The 21,360-nt window shown below is 37.0% G+C and overlaps 1 protein-coding gene across 1 annotated transcript in view; it reads left to right on the forward strand.

Moving 5' to 3' along the window:
* Positions 1–16,264, forward strand: part of LOC132123516 (alkylglycerol monooxygenase) — a 30,469-nt gene extending 14,205 nt beyond the window's left edge. Inside the window, exons 4-13 of the mRNA XM_059534172.1 lie at positions 955–1,058; positions 1,208–1,303; positions 2,840–2,906; positions 3,156–3,221; positions 3,515–3,594; positions 4,416–4,550; positions 8,565–8,681; positions 10,151–10,233; positions 10,607–10,712; positions 15,356–16,264. Coding sequence (XP_059390155.1) covers positions 955–1,058; positions 1,208–1,303; positions 2,840–2,906; positions 3,156–3,221; positions 3,515–3,594; positions 4,416–4,550; positions 8,565–8,681; positions 10,151–10,233; positions 10,607–10,712; positions 15,356–15,436 — 935 coding nt within the window. The 3' untranslated portion in view covers positions 15,437–16,264. The remainder of the gene's footprint in view (positions 1–954; positions 1,059–1,207; positions 1,304–2,839; positions 2,907–3,155; positions 3,222–3,514; positions 3,595–4,415; positions 4,551–8,564; positions 8,682–10,150; positions 10,234–10,606; positions 10,713–15,355) is intronic.
* Positions 16,265–21,360: the final 5,096 nt, after the last annotated feature.

The following is a 21,360-nucleotide window of genomic DNA, read 5'->3' on the forward strand; positions in this document are numbered from 1 at the left end:
ATTATATAATTGCATTGCATCTAAAATACATAAAAAATTCATAGTGTGTGAATAAGAACAAAGCATCTCTTCCTGGTTCTGTTATCTGGATTAAGTGGACAGTTTGATGTTGTTTTCTTAGTGGAGAGCTTTGACCGTTCACTTTGCTGGCCTGGTTATTCTAACATCTCAGCAGAGTCCCACTGGCAGAGAGGAAGATTTCGTTCTTACGCTCTCACCACGGTGTGTTTTGTCAGCTGGATCACAGCATTTCAATGGGAACTTTACCAGCTCTTAGATTTGATGGACCTCACACTTACACAAGGCCTTCAACTATCTCAGAGAAAATCCTTAAAAAGATTTGACAGTGTTTGCAACCTCATTAGAGTTGCTTGCTAAGGTTATTGAAGGAGGAACCCGATTCGTATTAAGGGACCAGAATATTATTGAGACTTAGGGGTGGGCTTTTATTTTTTTTCATATTTAACACTGTATATTTTCTTGAGAATTTTTTTTTTTTTTTCGAAATGCTAGCATCCACAGAATCTTGAGCTATATTTATTTTTAATAATTATTTACATATTTATACATTGTTTTTTTTTAGAAGAATTTTTCTTTCTCCTTGTGCATATTCAGAAGGATGCAGACAAATCTTACTGACCAAAAAAGCGATTGGTGGTCCGAAAATGGTCTCTTTCCTTTTTTTTTTCTTTTTTTTTAAGGTGAAAAAGGTTAAAGGTTGAGGACCAGTAAATTACAGAACAGTTACTGTCTCAATAGTCCAGTACTGGCAAGAGATTTATTATAGCATCAGATCCAGCACAGGCCAAAAAAAGAGCATTTTCCAACAAAAAATGTCTACAGTCAAAACATAGAAATGAGTCTCTTTCATTGCTGCTTATCATTGATTCGCATTCTCCACATTGTTTTGACAATGTCAGTCAGCTGTATCTTTGTCTCTTTTTGTTGTTTCAGAGTTAAACTTCCTGTGGGCTGCCCATCAGGTTCACCACAGTTCTGAATACTACAATCTGTCGACAGCACTACGTCAATCTGTCACCCAGCAGTTTTCCTCATGGGTATGAAGTACCTGCATCTCACAAATAAATCAGTGATAATTTTGGCACAATACACGTTAGATCATGTAAAATATATTAGTTAATGAGCTCTAACCGTGTAGCTTATAGCTAATGGCCTATTATGAATTGATAATATTTTGTTTTATCAGGTGTTTTACCTTCCTTTGGCACTGATGGTCCCTCCGTCAGTATTTGCAGTTCACATTCAGTTTAACCTGCTGTATCAGTTCTGGATTCATACTGAGGTACTAGGAGATTTGTCTTTTCTAATTGTTTAGCATATTTGATTTCTGTTTTAAATCATTTAATGGCATATTATAAGCTATTTGTTTCACCATTCTTGCTCTTGATCGTTTCATAGCATGTTAGACTGTAGTTTAGCCATTTTCAAAACTCTAACCATTTGTAGTTTTGCCCGTTCTGTGGTTCTGAATACCACAGTCAGTCATGCATAATGAGATTTTGAGATTTTATGAAATATTCCAAACAGAAGCTTTACATTTGGCATTTAAATTGCCTTCAGTATCGGCTTTACATTCGGGGATCATTTGGGAATGGATTTGGAATCACTTCCATCTTGTAGAGCCCTATTAGTGAAAACCGTCTTCACGTCTCCAGTTTTCTGAAGGGTGTAATTTATGTTCCCTTTATAGGCTTTTTTTGATGTCGTGTAATTTATTGGCATCGAATTCCCAGTCCTCATCCAACATTAGAACGTGGGTTAAGTTGTGAAGGAGCTCCTTTCTTTTAAGATAAAATTCAGCTGTTGCCAGATCTCTCATTACATGGAAATAATGGCCCACTGAAATATGGTGCTCACTTATGCTGAGCTGTTCCCATTTTGCAGACGTCAGAAATCAAGCACTCAAGTAAAAAACCTGATGGTCGGCTCTAACACCTGCGATATATGCCTCATCAAGCTTAAATGGATGTTTATATCCTGGTAAAATAAGGCATGGTGTTTTTGTGTATGTGTGTGTGCATTTAACTTGCCATAAAGCTTGTGCAGTGACATGCACGCATATTTATGAGCGTGTGTTATCAGGCGCATTGGCTTCTATATGCGTCTTCTAATCCAGTGTAATGTTTGTTTTACTTCCAATCTATAAATATTGTTCTTTCCATCTGGAAATTTGGCCACCTTTCTCTTTCCATAGTTAGCAGACTTTCGACCGTGCTCATCAGATAAGAAAACACTATGTATTAATGATGTCTCCAAGTACATTTGTGAACATCTGAACCAGTCAAGGTTCCACAATCCCTGAAGAGCACATTTCTTCAGCGTTTTAAGCCAAGATAAAGACAAGGCACTCAATCAGGAAAAAGAATCACATGGTGTATGTAAGACTAATATTAAGAGTCAGTCTGCCTGTCCATATAAAAAAAAGTCAAAGGAGGACAATGGGCTAACCTGCGATCATTTGTCTTTTGGGGTTTTGACTGTGGTTTTACATACTGTATATAGAAACAACCTGTTACTGTCACCCTTTTGTGCATGAAAGGAAATAGTTATTACTGAGGTTAAGCTGTTAAACATTGCAAATGGACCATTGAATCTGTGATTTGAACTTGGGTAACAGATCAGTAAGATTTGAACGAATCAATCAGATGGGTTTTGTGAACATGACCAACTGGTTCAGTCCAACTGATGTCAACATTGTCCGTGAATAACGTCAAATAACATCATATATCTATAGCACATAAGTCACAGAAACTATTTAATTAAATTTTATGGTGCTTAGAATATTACTTTGACCTTGTGAAACTGTTTCTATCACTAGCTGGTCAAAAATCTTGGACCTCTGGAGTGGATCCTAAATACTCCCAGCCACCACAGAGTTCATCATGGTAAGCATTATTACCTTTGACAGTAGAGTTGCATTGCAATGCTCCCATAGTGCATTGGTGTTGCTCAGTTTATCACTGTGGGTCAAAAGCTAGGCCTGTTTTGTCTTATCATGCGACTTAAGTAACACTGGTAATACTGGTTATACGCCTCATCTAAAGAAAAACATTCTACACCTATTAAAAGAGATTTGATTATGACTAGTGATTATGTGTGTAGTGAATCAGTAACATTTGACCATGCATTCGCAGGGCGAAATCCATATTGCATTGATAAGAATTATGCAGGAATTCTGATCATATGGGACAGGATGTTTGGTAAGTTCTGTGTATCTGCTTTTGAAAAAAAAAATGTTAACCAATAGTTGTCTAAAAATGAGCCCTAGCAGCACATGCATTCATTAAACACTCTCTCCCCATTATTTCGTGGCATGTTTCTGCTGTCTTGAGTTAAAAAAATAAAAAATTACACAAAGCACAAATTAGTAGTGTAATTTATTATCTAAAAAAACATTTTTAAATATCGTGACAATTGTATTGTGACTTATAAACACACATGAAAATCAGATGCACTTTGAAAATGAGATGTTCTCTGCTTCGTCCCATCACAGGTACGTTCACTCCTGAGAGTGATAAAGTTGTCTATGGGCTCACACACCCAATCAGCACATTTGAAATCTGGACTGTCGAGGTTAGTCAGGATTTTGAATGAAAATTTGAATATTCTGAGATCTATTTATTTTTTATTTAATTATTAGTTTATTTAAATTTTACAAATGTATTAATATTAATACAAGTATTACAGCAAAAATGTATTAATTAATTATTTTTAGGAAAATGCTGATTGATTTATAAAAAAAAAGTATAAAATAAAAGTGTTTTTGTATTAATCTTTGCATAATGTCTGTTTTAGGGTTAGCTTTTTTACTGTGGTATTATTGTAACATACATAGTCTCAGTGATCACAGTCTGTAAGCAAAGTTTACTTCATCCATAAACAAAATGTTTAGATTAATTTGCCCCAACATTCTATCAAGAACTTTGACTAGTGGAAATATCAACACTGCAGATGAATTGGGTTTCACATAATGGGCTCTAGTGTGTCAGACCGGCCTAATTTTAGAGATGTAAATATCTGAGCAGAGTCAATGGGAACCAGGCTTCTCCTCACATTACCATGCTAGTGGAAAAGCCATGCTGTAACCATAACATTATTACTTCACTTTAAACATACGGCTCAGGAGAGGTGAAAGAGTCCTGCAAAACCAAATGGAGGTTGTGTTTGATTATTTTTTCGGTGCTCTCCTGTGGCGGTCCGGAGTAAGAGTGATCTGGTGTGTGACACAAAGCATTTAGACAGGAGGACTAGATGATGATGAATAAAATGAATAAGAATAATGTTGAGTGAAAAGTTTTTAGGTAATGCAGCATTAAAGAGGGTTGCTTAATATTAAGGCTGCATGTGCCATGTATGGTTTATATCCTCATTCTTCTTTTCTTTCCTCTCTAAAGTTCCTTTACTATCCGTACCTATGGCAGATGTTCTGGGAAGCTGAAGGAATTTCAAATAAGCTGTCCATCATTTTTAAAGGGCCAGGCTGGACTCCAGGAAAACCAAGACTGGGAGACATTGCTGATATACCCCAGGTGGGGTTTTTTTTTTTTTTTCTGCACTATATCAAAATGTTTCTTATTCTGATAAAACAGTAAACTGCATTGCTTTGAATTGAGGATGCATTTACAATTCTTATTACATTCCTACATTTTTAGGATATAGACTTAAAATCATTAGGTGCATCATTAGGAATGAAATAAAGTTCATAAAATGCACAATTAAGCATGAAATTGAACAGATCAAGATGTACGTTTTTACTTATAGAAATTTTAAATAATGTAGTCACTGTTTTCAGCATTGATAGTCATAAGAAATAATTTTTGTGCGCTAGGTCGCTATATTAGAATAATTTCTGAAGGACACTGAAGATTAGAGTAATGGCTGCTAAAAATTCAGCTTTGCTTTCACAGGAATAAATTATATTTTAAAATATATTAAAATAGAAAACAGTTATTTTGTATTTGAATATTAAATGTATTAATGTTTTACAATATTAATGTTTTACTGTATTTATAATCAAATAAATGCACCCTTGGTGATCATGAGACTTCTTTCAAAAACATTTAAACCTTTTCAACAGTGGTGTATATGATTTTTTTATAAAATGTGGAAAAACACTGTTTCCAAATGCACCTAAACAGTATTTTGTGGGTGGGACTATTTGTCTGTCATTTTATGGAAAATGGAGTTAGTATTTAGAAAAACTGGTTGGAAATTTTTTTTGAAGTTCCATTTCTATTAGTGGTACAAAAATGTTCATGTTCACCTATAAATTGGAAACTCTTTTGTTCCTCACCTTACTTGTCGTTTACTACCTGCTGTTTCTGTAACAGGAAAAAAAATGTCTCTCAAATGACTCCCTGAGTTCTCACATAAAAACAGACTCACGTTTCAGACAGGCTTTACAAGTGTGCGCCGTTGCCAAATGAATCTTAACCGCCTTTGTGGGCTGAAGCACAATAGGCTCATTTTCTCTGGTCTTTAAAAAGCGAGCTTTTTTGGGCCTGATCAAACAACAGGCCTGCGAAAAGGTTTTGGAGTCTTCTCATCAGGAGAGCGGCGGTTTTGCTTTGAAACACGTCTGACTGTGCCACATACTAACAGATGCAGTTTCACACTCTGAAAACCCTGTCTCTCCTTCTTTTTCTGTCGCCCTCACCATGTTACAATTGAAGCCACCTCAAAGTGGGTCCTGGTGATCCTAAACATGTGGAGAGAGCAGGAATTTGACAGAAATATCTTGAAAGGCCTTCGGTGATGCAGACCTGGGTGTGCCTGTTGTTTCTCCTGTGGAGTAGAGGAGAAGGAGGTTGGCTCGTCTGTGTTGATTTCTGAGGGAAAACAGAACGCAGCGGCGGTGCAGCCACCAGGGTTCTGGTGTGAGGGAAAACCAACACGTGTCTGCAGCTAAGACAGCCTCAGGAATCCTTAGGAAATCAACAGTGATCAAGTTCTCAATGAATAAATCATGTTAAAAAACACTGATTTATGAAGCATGTTAGGTTTGGACTCTACCTGTAGAAAAAAATGGTTTATTCTACCATTTAATTTGCTATTCAATGTCAATGTCAATGTCACCTTTATTTATATAGCGCTTTAAACAAAATACATTGCGTCATAGCAACTGAACAACATTCATTAGGAAAACAGTGTCAATAATGCAAAAATGATAGTTAAAGGCAGTTCATCATTGGATTCAGTTATGTCATCTCTGTTCAGTTAAATAGTGTCTGTGCATTTATTTGCAATCAAGTCAACGATATCGCTGTAGATGAAGTGTCCCCAACTAAGCAAGCCAGAGGCGACAGCGGCAAGGAACCGAAACTCCATCGGTGACAGAATGGAGAATAAAACCTTGGGAGAAACCAGGCTCATTGGGGGACCAGTTCTCCTCAGACCAGACAAAACCAGTAGTTCAATTCCAGGCTGCAGCAAAGTCAGATTGTGCAGAAGAATCATCTGTTTCCTGTGGTCTTGTCCTGGTGCTCCTCTGAGACAAGGTCTTTACAGGGGATCTGTATCTGGGGCTATTCGAACATGGTAACCGGTTAATTCAGTATTGTCTTCTAAACTCTACCAAAGTTGACTACCAGCCTTTGACTAACTAATCGCTCTAATTAACCAAATTGACCTAATTAACAAAATTGACCTAATTAACCAAATTGACCTTGATGTAAGCCCCGGCCCCCTTAGTTACTGTTGCTCAACGTCTTACAACTGACAGCTGTCAGTGAAAACCTTCTTCCGAGTTGTTTCTGATAAATTTGGAACACAGATGGACCTTCAAGTGGGACTTAAACACATGTATACATATGTCACCAAGTTTAAAACATTTAAAACCATATATAGTCTTTGTTGTAGCCATTTAAGAAAGTGTATTTTCTTTATATTATTTGTTTAAATATTATTGGTTTGTGGTTTGTTTAGTTCTTGACACGGATTCTTGCATAACTGCAGTTCGAAGGTTCATATGGCGCAGAGGGCAAGTAAAAGAAATCAGATCAGATAATGGAACTAACTTTGTTAGTAGTAACCGTGAATTGAGTCAAGCTTTAAAAGAACTGAATCAAAGTAAAATCCAAAGCTCTCTTGCCCAGGAAGGAATAAAGTGGACTTTCAACCCACCTCATGGAGCACATCAAGGTGGAGTCTGGGAGCGTTTGGTACAGGAGGTCAAAAGAGTGCTCTGTTCAGTGGTAAGACAGCAAATACTGGATGATGAATCCTTGCTTACCGTGCTCTGCGAGGTGGAATCAATCTTGAATGACCGTCCAATAACACCATCTTCAGATGACCCAAATGACCTTGATGCACTTACCCCAAACCACATTCTTTAACTAAGATCAAACCCAGTTTTACCTCCAGGACTATTCAAACGGGAAGATCTCTACATTCGTAGACGTTGGAGACAGGTCCAATACATGGTGGACCTGTTTTGGAAAAGATGGACAAGGGAGTATCTTGTGTTAATGCAGAGGTGACAAAAATGGAGTAAAACATGTCGAAACTTGTATGTAGGAGATTTAGTGCTTGTAATGGATGCAAATGTTCCCAGAAGTTCGTGGAATTTGGGACGTGTAACAAAAGCAATATCTGACTCTAAAGGGTTAGTACGACGTGTGCGAGTAAAGACACGAGCAAGTGAGCTGGAACGCCCAATTACCAAACTCTGCCTTCTGCTAGAAGGAATTTCGTGCTGACACTTCGGAGTGGAAACTTTGACTTTTAACTCACATATACTGACTATACACCTCACCTTCTCATAACCTACACTGTTCTGCTGAATATGCACACACAATTTTCTACCTTTAAAGAAGAGGGACATTATATATGGACATTATATTAATGAGCTTTTTGAAGAAAAAAAAAAATAGTGAAACTGCAATGAACTCTATATACTATATGTACTATTTGTGGTTATGAGACATATTGATTTGTAAATATTTGATCATGGCTACTAATGATATGTTAATGTAATTGATTGTAAGACAACAATTAGGAGCCGGTATGTTGTAGCCATTTAAGAAAGTTTATTTTCTTTATATTATTTGTTTAAATATTATTGGTTCGTGGTTTGTTTAGTTCAATTTGCTAATTAAGAAATTGTAAATGTCATAAGGGGCGGTAAAACGAATGGCAGAACGGCGGAAGAAGGGAAGTGGGTCAGACATAATTTTTTGACCACTTCATATGTTTTGTTTGTAGAATTATTTTCTTTGGAACAAATTTAGTTTGCTATAATTTGTATCTTAATTTTAATGCTTTTTTTGTTGGTCATTTACTTGTCTAAATAAATGAAATGAAGAAAAGGCAAACGATTCTCTAAATGAAGTGTGTCAGAACGAGGCCCGCTACCATGCTTCCGCGGCCAAAACAAAGGCCGAAACAGTCTTAAAAGCATTTTTACTATTGTTAAGTAGTTATTCTGGTAGGGAAAAAAATGAAAGATTAGATTCTAAATCTCATATCTGAATTCATTTTTTAATTTTATTTATTTTTAGAGTTTTTAATTTTTAATTTCAAAACCTTGTTCTTTCTACAATCAGCTTACAGGAGAGGAAAAGCCTCATGATCCTGCATGGTCCCCTGCATTGCAAGCCTATGTGCTTATACAGTTCTTGCTTCTGATAGATGTCTACAACAACTTGTTAATGGATCAAATGGTAAGTACTATTTCTGTGTTTATTTTATTTTTTACTTTCACTGTTGAAATCTACAACAGATTTTCCCAGAAATGTGCCCGACTGAAATGTCAAAGCTATCATCTAAATGCCATCTTTCATTGTCATCTACAGGAGCTTTAAAAGCTTTTAATTTGCTGTGTGGTTTATGCAACCTCGCCAGGTCTATTATCAACCTCGGTCTCTCTCTCATTATCCTAAATGTTCCTCTAATAATGAGGCATTTTACTAGCTGAGTATGGACTGAAAACTTTAAAAGTTTTTGTTGTCTATTATTTTTCAAACAGAGATGTTCAGTTGCCCTTGTCCGTTTTCCTTGGAAGTCCATGTTCCCCAGGCATAGTTTTGGTTTGCCAGAAAGCATGGCCCCACCCTGCCTCCCCGCTGAAATGAAACGGCCTGTTTTCATGTGATTCCTACCTCTGTGGTGCTCCCTTAGTTGTGGCTCTCAGAGAACAGGAGATGTGTCCCCTGGATCTCTTTCCTTAGCCCCACCATCCAATAAAACAAGCTTTTGGTGGTCCAGCAACCAATACAAATGCTCTGACTGCTTTCCCAGCCCTGGAAACCTTCCTTTTGCATCAGTCACCTTATCCAAGGAAAATAACAAACCGAGGCCTTCAGGCTTAGCAATAAATAATGTGAAAGTGTGTATTTATACTGCGTTGTCCATTTGCGTGCTCTAACATTGACAAGTGATGCTACAGAACTGCTTAATGGCACTCCAAAAAGAAGGAAAACGTTCATTTTTAGTCCTCAATTACATCATCTGTACAGGGCTATCAATCGTGCTGGATGTCTGACTAACTGTTCATAATGCAAGGTCTGTGCAGTGACCTCTGCTAAAATGCAAATTTTGGAAGATGGGTTCCCCCTTTTTTTCCCCTCTGCCCTTTTGCTCTGTTATTTTTGAAACTGGATATGGAGAGGTTTTAAAATATAACCAATCAAAATAGATTTTTTCCCCTTTTTGTTAATTGTTGAAAAATGAGCCAGCGCTTCAGGGCTGAGGTCTGAGATCTGTATTCTATCTGGTGTCACGCAGGAAAAAGTCTGTAATTGTTTGCTGGTGTCATATCAAAGACGTCATGAGGTCAGTCACCTGATTTAACCACTGCTGAGTATGATAGGTTAGCCAGGTCAAGAAAACATTAACATTGCTGCTTGTATTAACAGCAAATTATCACCAGATTATGATTTCAGTGTAAATCCATCCATAGAGGAGTGCCAATTCAGTCATAGATGATACAGTACTTCCCTTATGGTTGGCCTTGAGTTCTTGGAGCATTAAGATGGTATTACTCATCTGTCCTGACACATTAATTTGTTAGGTCACTTTTATTCTGCTATGTTGCTTACAAAATTATTTGAGTAAGAGTTATTATTATTAAGACAAAACAAACACACATTACTTATCTAAGTATATTGTATTAATTATCTTTCACCTGCAGATACTATCTGAGCTGAGTGCACTTCTTTTGACTGCCTACGTACTACTTTCTCTAACCTCACTGGGCTTCCTGATAGATCAGAGGTACAGCTCCTATAAGAAACTCCTATTTTAGATTAGTTTATTATTTTATTTTATTATTTATAAATAAAATAAATTATGACCGTAAATACATTTTTACTAACTCTTTAACTTAAAATGTGTGGACACATGCTTTTTATTATTTTATTTGATTATTAAATAAATTGTGACAGTAGGTGTATTATTCGGGCAAGCTAAACCTTTTTATTTTATTTTAAGGGTGAACTGTATTTTTTCCCAGTGAACCAGCTTTTTAAAAATGTATTTATTGTATATACAAAGTAAGATGGATATTTTGTTAATATATACTAAACAGTACAGTACAATAATAAAATAGATAAAAAATAAAAAATAAAATGCTTTGTGTTTCTTTCAGGGCTAATGCACCTGAATTGGAGATGCTGAGATGTGTTTTGATTGTGGCTCTTCAACGGTTTGGTTACATTAAGCCTCTGGTGCCTCTGTTGGCTTTTCTGATTGAAGTAAGTTTGACAGACACATACATCATTACCACAGTCTCAATTATAGATGTCCAGCTTCCATTTAAGCACAAGACCCTCTTTGGATCATTCTCAAGATGCTGAAGAACATGATCATCAGGTTTTACACAAACTTGTGGAGCTTGTGTGCTGCGACAAATCAATGAGACTATCAAATACTGGCAAACTGATTTTTCGATTAAGCTTTTCTCCCAATTTTTATGTTGAAATTATAGAAATAGATCTGATTCCACTAGTGGTATCAGATTTGTGTATATGTGTTAACTCCTTCCTAAATGTATGCATGTTTCTAGTGTGTGTGTGTGTGTGTGTGTGTGTGTGTGTGTGTGTTTCGGATCTGGCACTTGGTCTCTCTGCACGCCTCCGTGATGTATGAATCCAGATGTATGGCCCAATTAACCATAAAATTGCTGTGTGTGTTTCTGGCACTTGCAGCGTGGGCCGTGCATCTCAGCTGACCTTTCATTAGCTAGCGCACCACCTCTCTCTTCACGGTCCTCCATCCTTCCCTCCATTTCTCCTCTTCTCAACATCGCAGCTTTACGCAAAGGCAACGTTTCTGGAATCAATTAAACACGTCTTCTGTTTGCCGTGGAAGAATGATTAGATTTACACGAGCTGAATTGCTCGTTTTACTGTGTGAGTGTACATCTCTAAGCTAAGGTGCTGAAATCCACGCAGAACAGTTTTACACAAAGTAGCGTCATATTTTTGGGTCCGTGTGAACTATACCCATAGACTCCATCTGATTTAATGTGTTTCTGTTGTATTAGACCAAGGAAAGAGTTTCCCTTTCGCTGTAACTTACTTTTACATTGGTCTATTTGCAGCAATGCCATTATGACGCTTTAGAAATATATTTGCTAAAAATGGCCATCATTTCCACACTTCATCTGTTTACTTCAGGATGATATTCTTCCATTTCTGCCTGTCTTTTCCATTCTGTGTTTTTCCAGCCATCAAAGCTAATATGTGTCCTCCTTATTTCTAAAATGCGAAACAAAAAAATTGTCCCACTTAAAAAAGGCCCACCCCACTTATTTTGAAGGAAAAGGTTAAGATAATATTATCAAGATCAGCTTCACACAAAAGCTGCAGTCAGCAGCACCGCTGGCTTATCTTTTCATAGCACTCGACACCCTCCAGCACACCACAGGAGAGGATTTCTGGAGCTTGGAGCCTGAATTAGACTGATAAGAAGAGTATTAGCAAGCATTTCAGGTGATTGGGCACATTTGTTTCCACTGTTAATTCTCCGGTGTCACTAGTGAACTGGGGTCTGTGGATTGTTTGGGAAATCTTGGAAAAGGAATCATAAAAACTTGATTAAAAATGTTTTTCCATATTTACTTCGTACACTACCATTCAAAAGTTTGTGGTCACTTTCTTATAATTACCATGGCTGCGTATATTTGGACAGACATAAAGATAAAGAATCTAGAATCTTAGACACTGAAATGAATGTTTTCTGTTTTACTATATTTTAAAATGTCATTTATTCTTGTGATACAAAGCTGGATTTTCGGCTTTTGCTGCTAAAGAAACTTTTCTTATTATTAAATATCAGTTTTTTTGCCACCGTTTCTTGCTCAACGTGCCTACAGCATGTGATCTAAGTTGTATTTTGATTAAAGACATTCCTGATCTAAAAATATGATACATTAAAAGTTATGTTCAGTGTCTTAATGACAAGGCTGATGATAATATGTTCTAGAGTTTTCAGTGGCTTCGGATTGCTAAGCAGGTTGCCATGGTGAACAGAATGTTCCTTACAAGCCCCAGGAGACCCATCCATCTTGGACCTTGATTCAGGAATCCCACTGAACTGATTTACAGAAGTCCAGTGAGAGTCACACGAGGCTGCCACGACAGCTTCTTTTCAGAGAACTGGCGCTCGTTTGGCTGCCAAAATCAGTAGGGAGTTTCAGTAATGGGTCAGCACTGAGTCTCAGCTCAGAGTCATGGACAAGTGCTTGAACTGCTTATGTTTTTTTTTTGATCTGTCTTTGTGTGTGTGGTAAGCTGATGTTTTCTATAGTTTAGGTATGTAGTGAGCGATTCAGTGTATGCACATCCAGGCTGCATTTATAGGTAAAAACAGTTATATTGTGAAAGTAAAATATATTAAGATGTCATCTATTCCTGTGATGCATTGCTGAATTTTCAGCATCATTACTCCAGTGTCACATGATCATTCAGAAATCATTCTAATATGCTTATTTGGTGCTCAAGAAACATTTCTTATTATTCTGCTTTCTAACTAAGAAGCATTGTGCATCACCAACATGTAGGTGTCCACAGGTTGAAAAAGCCCCTTCACTAGTCATACAACACTGAGGTGACAGGAGTGATTTAGTCCTGTTTGCTTTTGACCCAACACTGCAGCTGCCCCGGAGACTCGACTCTTTGCTTATTCAACCGAGTGTGAATGTGTGCTGCTAGTTTCAGCCACTAAGCATGTATCTTTATAATTATATTTATTTCTATTGCTTCTATGTGTGTGAAAGAGAGAAAAAAGCTGAGGGAGACAGAAAGAGAGACACAAGTGGCCATCTGAGACAGCAAGAGCCGTAAAAAGGGAAAATTACTATATCAAAATGTACACATCTCATGTGTTTTTTCACTTAAAATATGCCTGCAGAGGAAAATCTGAGAGGAAAAAGCCTCTCAAAATGATTAAAATATCTGCCAGTTTGTCATTTAAGGTCGCATTCTGGAATTTGTGAGGTTTCCCAAAGCTCTTACGACAGTTTCTCAGCGAAATGAAATCGACTCAGGTGGCAGTATGTAGTTCTGAATGAAAATATAGAATGAGGTAGTGTCTAAAAAGCATTTTTTGCTCTCTCTAATATTTTTATCCCTTTTGTCATGCATATATTAATTGAAATTCTTCTTCTAAATCCCTCCCTTTACTCTTTTCAGCTCCATACTCCAGTTATAGTTCAATGTTTCATACAGACACAGATATAATGCATTGTCCAATGCATATGATTCCCCAAAGAAAAACTTTAGAATTGTTTTGTAAGATATTTCTCCTAAGACTTGACAACATAGTATAGATTAAAAAAAAAAAACATATATAATTTGATGAGAAATATTTAAGGAACATATTGGACTTTTAATGACAGACTTTAGGATCTTTGCAAATCTTAGAGATTTTAAAGGTTGTAAGTAAATCAGAGAAGCAGAAAATTTAAGCCCAATGCTCTCCTTTTAATAAAAGAAGTATTTTTATTGTTATTTGAATGAGGGTAAACTACATGCATTGGCATTTGATGGGAGGAATCAGGTAGCGTGAGGTCAGGAAGCACAGGACCATGTCTTTTTTCTCTCGCTCTCTCGCTCTCTCTCTCTGTCTCTCTTCTCTCAGAGGGAAACTGCTATGCTGCTCCTGAGGAAACTTTCCCATTGGAGAAGTAGTTCTGAGAGATAGAATATGATTTTGGACTCTGTTTAGAGTTGGGTGCAGTTTATGGTCTAGAACGCAAGGAAGGAGGAGCAGTTAAGGTTACAGCTTTTTGGAAGAATGTCCCTTTTGGCTGGTTTCCAAAGTGGCTTCTGTGAACCTCAACTCCAAATGCATCATGGGAGATTCTTTGGCCACATGCTTGACCTATTGGCTTTTTTATGTAGTATATTTCCTGGTATGTGACATTTAGGTTTCTCACAATTAATCGTTTCAAGTAAGGTTTCGACTTGTGGAATTAAAAATAAATAAAATAAAGTTAGTGCACAGTGATATTGTAACACAATCTTAAATATATCTATTGTTATACCCTCTTATATTAATTTTTTTGCACATTACCTGTGATAATTCATAACTCTCTAAATAAATAATTGTTTTAGAAATTGGCATTTTAAATATAAATACACAACATGCACTTAAACTTTAATGTGCATTACTTGAGATATGTGTCTAAGAAAAAAATAAGACATTTAGTAATTCATGTTTGTATTAATATATTATTCATAAACATGAGGCTTGTAAATTTCATTAAAAAATTAAGATGATTATTAAAAAGTGCGTTTATTTCATTAAAGAAACTGTGGTTCAGTGTTGTACAGAAAATATTGAGACATTTCACTAATAAAAGAGATATGTTTTCCTCATTTTTTTTTAAGGAAACTTAAGCAGTTTTGATGTTTGATTTGAGGAACTGATCAAGCTGATAAAATTAAAGAAAGGAGGCTACCTATTTATTTTTGGAGAATTAGTTCAATTATGCAGTTTTATTTTGCCAGTGATTGTTAGTTCCCAGCATATCGCTGAATATGGAGAGTACATTTTTATGTGTTTTTGAGTGAAGGGAAACATCTGTTAGTGTTTAATGGTCAGTTATGTTTGACATTTGAAAGAGTTTCTGTTATACTGAAGTTTCTGTTGTTACCATTGTGCAGAAGAGTAGAACACTCTTATTAATAATATTAAATTCATTGCATCATTGATTATATAATTTAGGAGGTTTTACATGATTTATTCAGGTAGATTCCATTAAGGAAATCAAGCATTAAAAAAACTGTTATATTATTACCATATTGTTTTTAAGTATAGGACATAACATTTTTTACAGTGTATTCATTTGAACCTATTTGGCATGAAAAGGTAAACATCTTGCTTTCCGCAGGTGTTTGTCTTAATCTCTGGAGTCTACTGGAGTCTACAGTTTGTGAATCAGCGAACTAACGGGATGAAGAAACAAAACTAGATGAGATGTCAACAGCAAACAACCTCATACTGATGCATTACGATTCAATGTCCTGCTCCGGTGACATATTTCATACATTTAATCATGAGATTTGTCCTTTTAATTTTACAAAAATGTTGCTCTCACAAACTATTCTCACTGATTTTGGCATTGAAAAGATGCTGTAAAAAGCATAAATTAATATATTGTAAAGACAACATGGTTCGTAGTTCTCAGAATGGTACTAACCAACTTAAAACTAACTTTTCAGCCATAATCAATGCATGTGGTATATTAAATACAAAGGGTACCTATTACCTGTTGCATCTGCATTTGAAATGTACCAAAAAATACAAGTACAATAACCAGTGTAATAATTTTTTTTTTATTATTATTATACACCAGTTTTGGCACACTGCATAGAAAATATCTGACCTCTTACTGATAACATGAAGTACCAACATGCTATTAGGTGTATTTAATTTTAAACCAAAAAAAGACTGCTTGTTAGCTGTGGTGTAAGTTCATGTAAATGTACAAGTTACCACCAGGTGGTGCTAGCAGGATCCGTAAAAATTGTGTCCCCATTTCATTCAATAGCCTACATGTGTTTATATTTGCTACAAGTGTGATTGCATTATATAATAATTGCTGTTAATAGTGTTCATCATCTGGTTGACTACGTCTTGTATTAATTTTTCAGAAAATTCCTGTCATATGCACACAAACTGACAGTCACCACTGATAAGCTACTACTAAATATTGTAGAATCTTAATTTTCTGTAAAATTGCTCTGCAATGATTTGTATCGTAAAAAGCACTATACAAATAAACTTGAATTGAATTTAATTGTTTATTGCTCATTGCTGGTCAGGGCCAGTTTTACTGGAGAGCAATTACACTATACTGTCATACAACAAGAAGAAATTATTAGTTCACAGAAAGTTTTAGTTTTATAATTATTATTATTATAAACGATGCTAATAGTATTGGTAGTAAGATAAAAAAAAATAACATTTTGGTGTATTTTTAAAAACCACTACAGTCAGTGTGCAGTCAGTCAGCAAGACCAATAATGCAATTATTATAGACAAATAATTTAATGTTTGAAAGAAAGACTTGTCACTATTTCATTGTTCATTGTTTCACTGTTTTGTAACATCTGGATTTCACACCTGGAATAAAGTGAGGTGGCGTGCATAAACGGTGTGAATAATTAATGACAAATTTGTTAAACGTCTTGTTAACAGATCCCTGGAGGTGTGTCTGCATTGAATATGTTGAATGTTATTGCTCATTACAGAAGAAGCCATAGTTTAAGTGAAGGTTGTTAGCAGAATCTTCAGAATATTAACATGTTTAATTTTTTTCATGGTGAAACCTTGCAAAACATCACTAACTGATTTATTTCACTTTTGATGGATTATGTAACACATGTTATATATTACATATCTATGTGTAATATAAGCCGTTTGCATCTAATATACACTTTATGGACAAGTATTGGGAAACCTGACAATTACACCAACAGGGACTTCAATGCATTCTAAATACATAGATATTAATATGGGATTGGTCCTCCTTTTGCAGTTATAATAGCTTCCACTTTTCTGGGAAGGATTTCAAAAGGATTTTGGAGTGTTTTTTTGTGGGAATCATCCATCCAGCATTTGTGAGGTTAGGCTCTAATGTTGGACGAGAAGGCTTGGCTTGTGATATCCGCTCCTGTTCATCCCAAAGGTGAGGCCAGTCAAGTTCATCTACACCACACTCATCCAACCATGTTTTAATAACCCTTGCTTTGTGCACTGGAGCACAGTCATGCTGGAATAGAAAAGGGCTAACTGTTTCTACAAAGTCGGAAACATAGCATTGCCCAAAATGTCTTGGTATTTTGGAGCATGAAGGTTTCCATTCATTAGGAATAAGGGACCTATCCCAACTCCTGAAAAACAGCCCCATGCCATTATCCCTCTTCTTCCAAACTTTACAGTTGTCAGAATACAGTGAGGCAGGTAACGTTCTCCTGGCATCCACCAAGCCTAGACTCATCCATAAGATTGTCATACAGAGAAGTGTGATTCGTCACTTCACAGAACAGGTTTCTTCTGCTCTAGAGTTCAGTGGCAGGATGCTTTACATCACTAAATCTGACACGTGGCGTTGTATTTGATAATGTGAGGCTTGCATGAAGCTGCTTGGCCATAGAAACCCATTCCATGAAGTTCCCGCCACACAGTTTTGTGTTAATAGCAGTTGAAGTTTGTAACTCTACAGCTTTGGAGCGACTTTTATGCACCTCTGCACTCTGTGAGTTTGCTCTATGACTTCGGGAAGTTGTGGGCTAATGGTTTAGAGTTTGACTCCTAACCCCAAGGTTGTGGGTTCGAGTCTCGGGCCGACAATACCATGACTTAGGTGTCCTTGAGCAAGGCACTGAAGCCCCAACTGCTCCCCGGGTGTGCCGCAGCATAAATGGCTGCCCACTGCTCCGGGTGTGTGTTCACTGCTGTGTGTGTGCACTTTGGATGGGTTAAATGCAGAGCACGAATTCTGAGTATGGGTCACCATACTTGGCTGAATGTCACGTCACACATCACTTACATGATCTTCTGCTTCGTGGCTAAGCTGCTGCTGTTCCTGAACACTTCACTTTCCAATAACACCACTTACACTTGACTGTAGAATATCTAGCAGGCATGACATTTCATAAACTGACTTATTGCAAAGGTGGCATCCTATTAAAGTACCACAGTCAAATTCATTGAACTCTTCAGAATGACCCATTTTTTCATGAATGGTTGTAAATGTAGACTGCATATCTACAGTGGGTGCTTGATTTTCTGATTCAAACACCTCAATTTAGGAATTAAGAGGTGTTTCCCAATTATTTTGCCTATATAGTATATAACTTAAAAGTATAAAGCATTTATATAGATGCCTGCTTTGCTTATTTGCAGAGATGGGACCAAGTCACACATGTGCAAGTCTCAAGTAAGTCTCAAGTCTTAACCTTCAAGTCTCAAGTAAGTCCCAAGTATTTTTTTCTTGGGCAAGTCAAGTCAAGTCAAGTCACAAGTTATGTCAAGTCAAGTCAAGTCAAGTCCTGTAGTAAGTCAAGTCAAGTCCAAGTCAAGTCACCTTATTATTGTAATTTTACCTGCAGAATCTGATCTTAATAAAGTCAAAAGACAAGATATAAGTAACAGTAAATTAAAATAATTTGGATTTGCATTGTAAATACTCATGTTCAGTAAAATACATCATGGAATCAAACAAAATTGTAACTTCATAAAATTATTTATTTTTCACTTCTGCCAACAGAAATGTTTTACATTTTCAACATTGAGTCCATAAAACAAATAACAGCTAAACATCCAACAGACTCCTCTCTGAACACCTCTCTCTCTCTCTCTCTCTCTCTCAAACGACGTGACATGACATGACATTCGGCCAAGTATGGTGACCCATACTCAGAATTCATGCTCTGCATTTAACCCATCCGAAGTGCACACACACAGAGCAGTGAACACACAAACACACTGTGAACACACACCCAGAGCAGTGGGCAGCCATTTATGCTGCGGCGCCCAGGGAGCAGTTGGGGGTTCGATGCCTTGCTCAAGGGCACCTAAGTCGTGGTATTGAAGGTGGAGAGAGAACTTTACATGCACGCACCCACAATTCCTGCCGGCCCGAGACTCAAACTCACAACCCTTCGATTGCAAGTCCGACTCTCTAACCATTAGGCCACGACTTCCCCTCAAACACAGTTTACATACAACATTAAACTTTCTTACATTTCTCCTCTCTCTCTCTCTCTCTCTCTCTCTCAAGTTCAAGTTCAAGTTGCTTTATTGGCATGACATTTGAGTTACAGTATTGCCAAATTTAGCATTTAGATACAGAATAAAATATGATTACAATAAAATACAATAAAAATAGCAGCAGCAGATATTTCTAATATTAATAATAGTAATTATATACAATTAAGAATATCAAATAAAACAGTTGAATATAATAAATTATCCCTTTCGTATGGTGTGTATGGTGTATAAATATTTAGCAGCTATTGTGACTGCCGTCTCATTCTCTCCAAGTATATAGAGTAGTTTCTCTGAGTCATTTAGAGACAAGAATGAACGATTCAAAGCTTCAAACTGTGAGAAGAATGTTTCTCTTGTAGTGCTGAATTTGGGACAGACAAGAAGGAAGTGTTTCTCATCCTCTGTTTGGTTCAGCTCACAGTGTTTGCCTCTCTTCTCTCGGTAGCCAGGATCTTTTATGTCTACCAATCTCTATTTCCAAATCATGATCAAGGAGTCGATATTTTGAAAGGATTTGGTGTTTGGTTTGGAGCTCAAATTCATTTTTCATCATAATTATACTTCAGATTTTTGTCAATTAGTTTCTGAATGTTGGGGTTGTGATTGGAGTCAGACTCAGTTTGGGTTTCCTTCATCAGGTGAAGCATGAGTGTCTCTCTCTCTCTCTCTCTCTCTCTCTCACACACACACACACACACAATCTCTCTCTCAGAGTACATCCGTAAGTCATTACCTCTATTACAAGGTATTGCACTTGCAAAATATAAGATTCGAGAGTCTTGTCTGCAAGCCGAGCACGATGTGGCCTATCCCACCATGTATGCGCCACCGGTATGCGCGCTCATAATGGAAGCAACGCGGTCGCGACGCGCACGCGGTGAGACACGCTCGACGCCTCAGGGGCGCAACTGTCCGAGCGCTTTGGAAACAAGGAGAAAGCGGCGCAACTAGCGATTTCCACGCGTTTTTAGGCGCGAATTATTGACGACAAAAGCGATGACCCTCGGTACCCCTCAAGCTGAGATGTTGATGTGATGTGATATCTGATCTAAGTGGGCGTGGTTTGCGTAAGGTAGAGAGGGCATGACTGATGATAGTGTCCTGGTCCAGTCATGACAACGCGATTCTCAGCCTGCGCTCCAGCTGAGTAATCAATTTTATTTAAAAAAAAATAATTTATATATTTTATATTCAAACTGAAAACATAATGTGATTAACACTCAAGTCATTCAAGTCATCGTGTCTCAAGTCAAGTCAAGTCCCGAGTCTTTAACTTCCAAGTCCGAGTCAAGTCTCAAGTATTTTATTTTTTGTCAAGTCAAGTCACAAGTCATAAAAATAGCGACTCGAGTCGACTCGAGTCCAAGTCACCAAGTCACAAGTCCCCATGTCTGCTTATTTGTGAGCAAATGACCATCAGCACTGTTATGTGTGTGTTGAATGAGAGTTTTGAAAATGGTCCCCGTTGACATTTAAAAGTATTCTTTTCATGGAATCTTTTATTCAATTCAAAGACATTGGAGACATAATGTGCGTGTACTCAGTTATGATATTGTTTATATAAACTAGTACAGCTCACATGACAGCTTGGTTTGGCACAAATCTCTTTCCTAACATCACCGACTGTTAGTTGCATGCCTGCACATTGAGTTTGAGCTAAAAGCTCACTGATGTGAGGGTAACTCACATTAGCAGTGATCCGAGCTTCTTTTGCACTGATATTTAGTTGGCTTATTATGCTATTAAGTGCTGACTGCAAGATCTGCATTACAAGTACACAATGCAATCCACTGGAAACAATTTTCAGAGACATGATTAGGTAAAATGTATAATGTGGTGAAAATAACAGGCCTGTGTCCTCATCGAAATGGCAGATGGGTCCTGTTAGCCTCCCAAATGTGGTGTTCTGCTGCCAGAAAAACCCAAATGACTCATGTTCAGATTGTAGCATTACACTGCTGCTTGCACCAATTGGCAGAACTAGAAAGAAACAGGCCCATCTTTTATGTCTCCTAGCCTGGAATGAAACTCTTCCACGGGATGTTGACCACAGTAAAATATACAGTATTATGGGATTTGTGGCCTCATTTAGCCTTGTAACGAGATTGTTTATTAAAT

This window comes from Carassius carassius, chromosome 41, assembly GCF_963082965.1.
Source record: "Carassius carassius chromosome 41, fCarCar2.1, whole genome shotgun sequence".
NCBI lineage: Eukaryota > Metazoa > Chordata > Actinopteri > Cypriniformes > Cyprinidae > Carassius > Carassius carassius.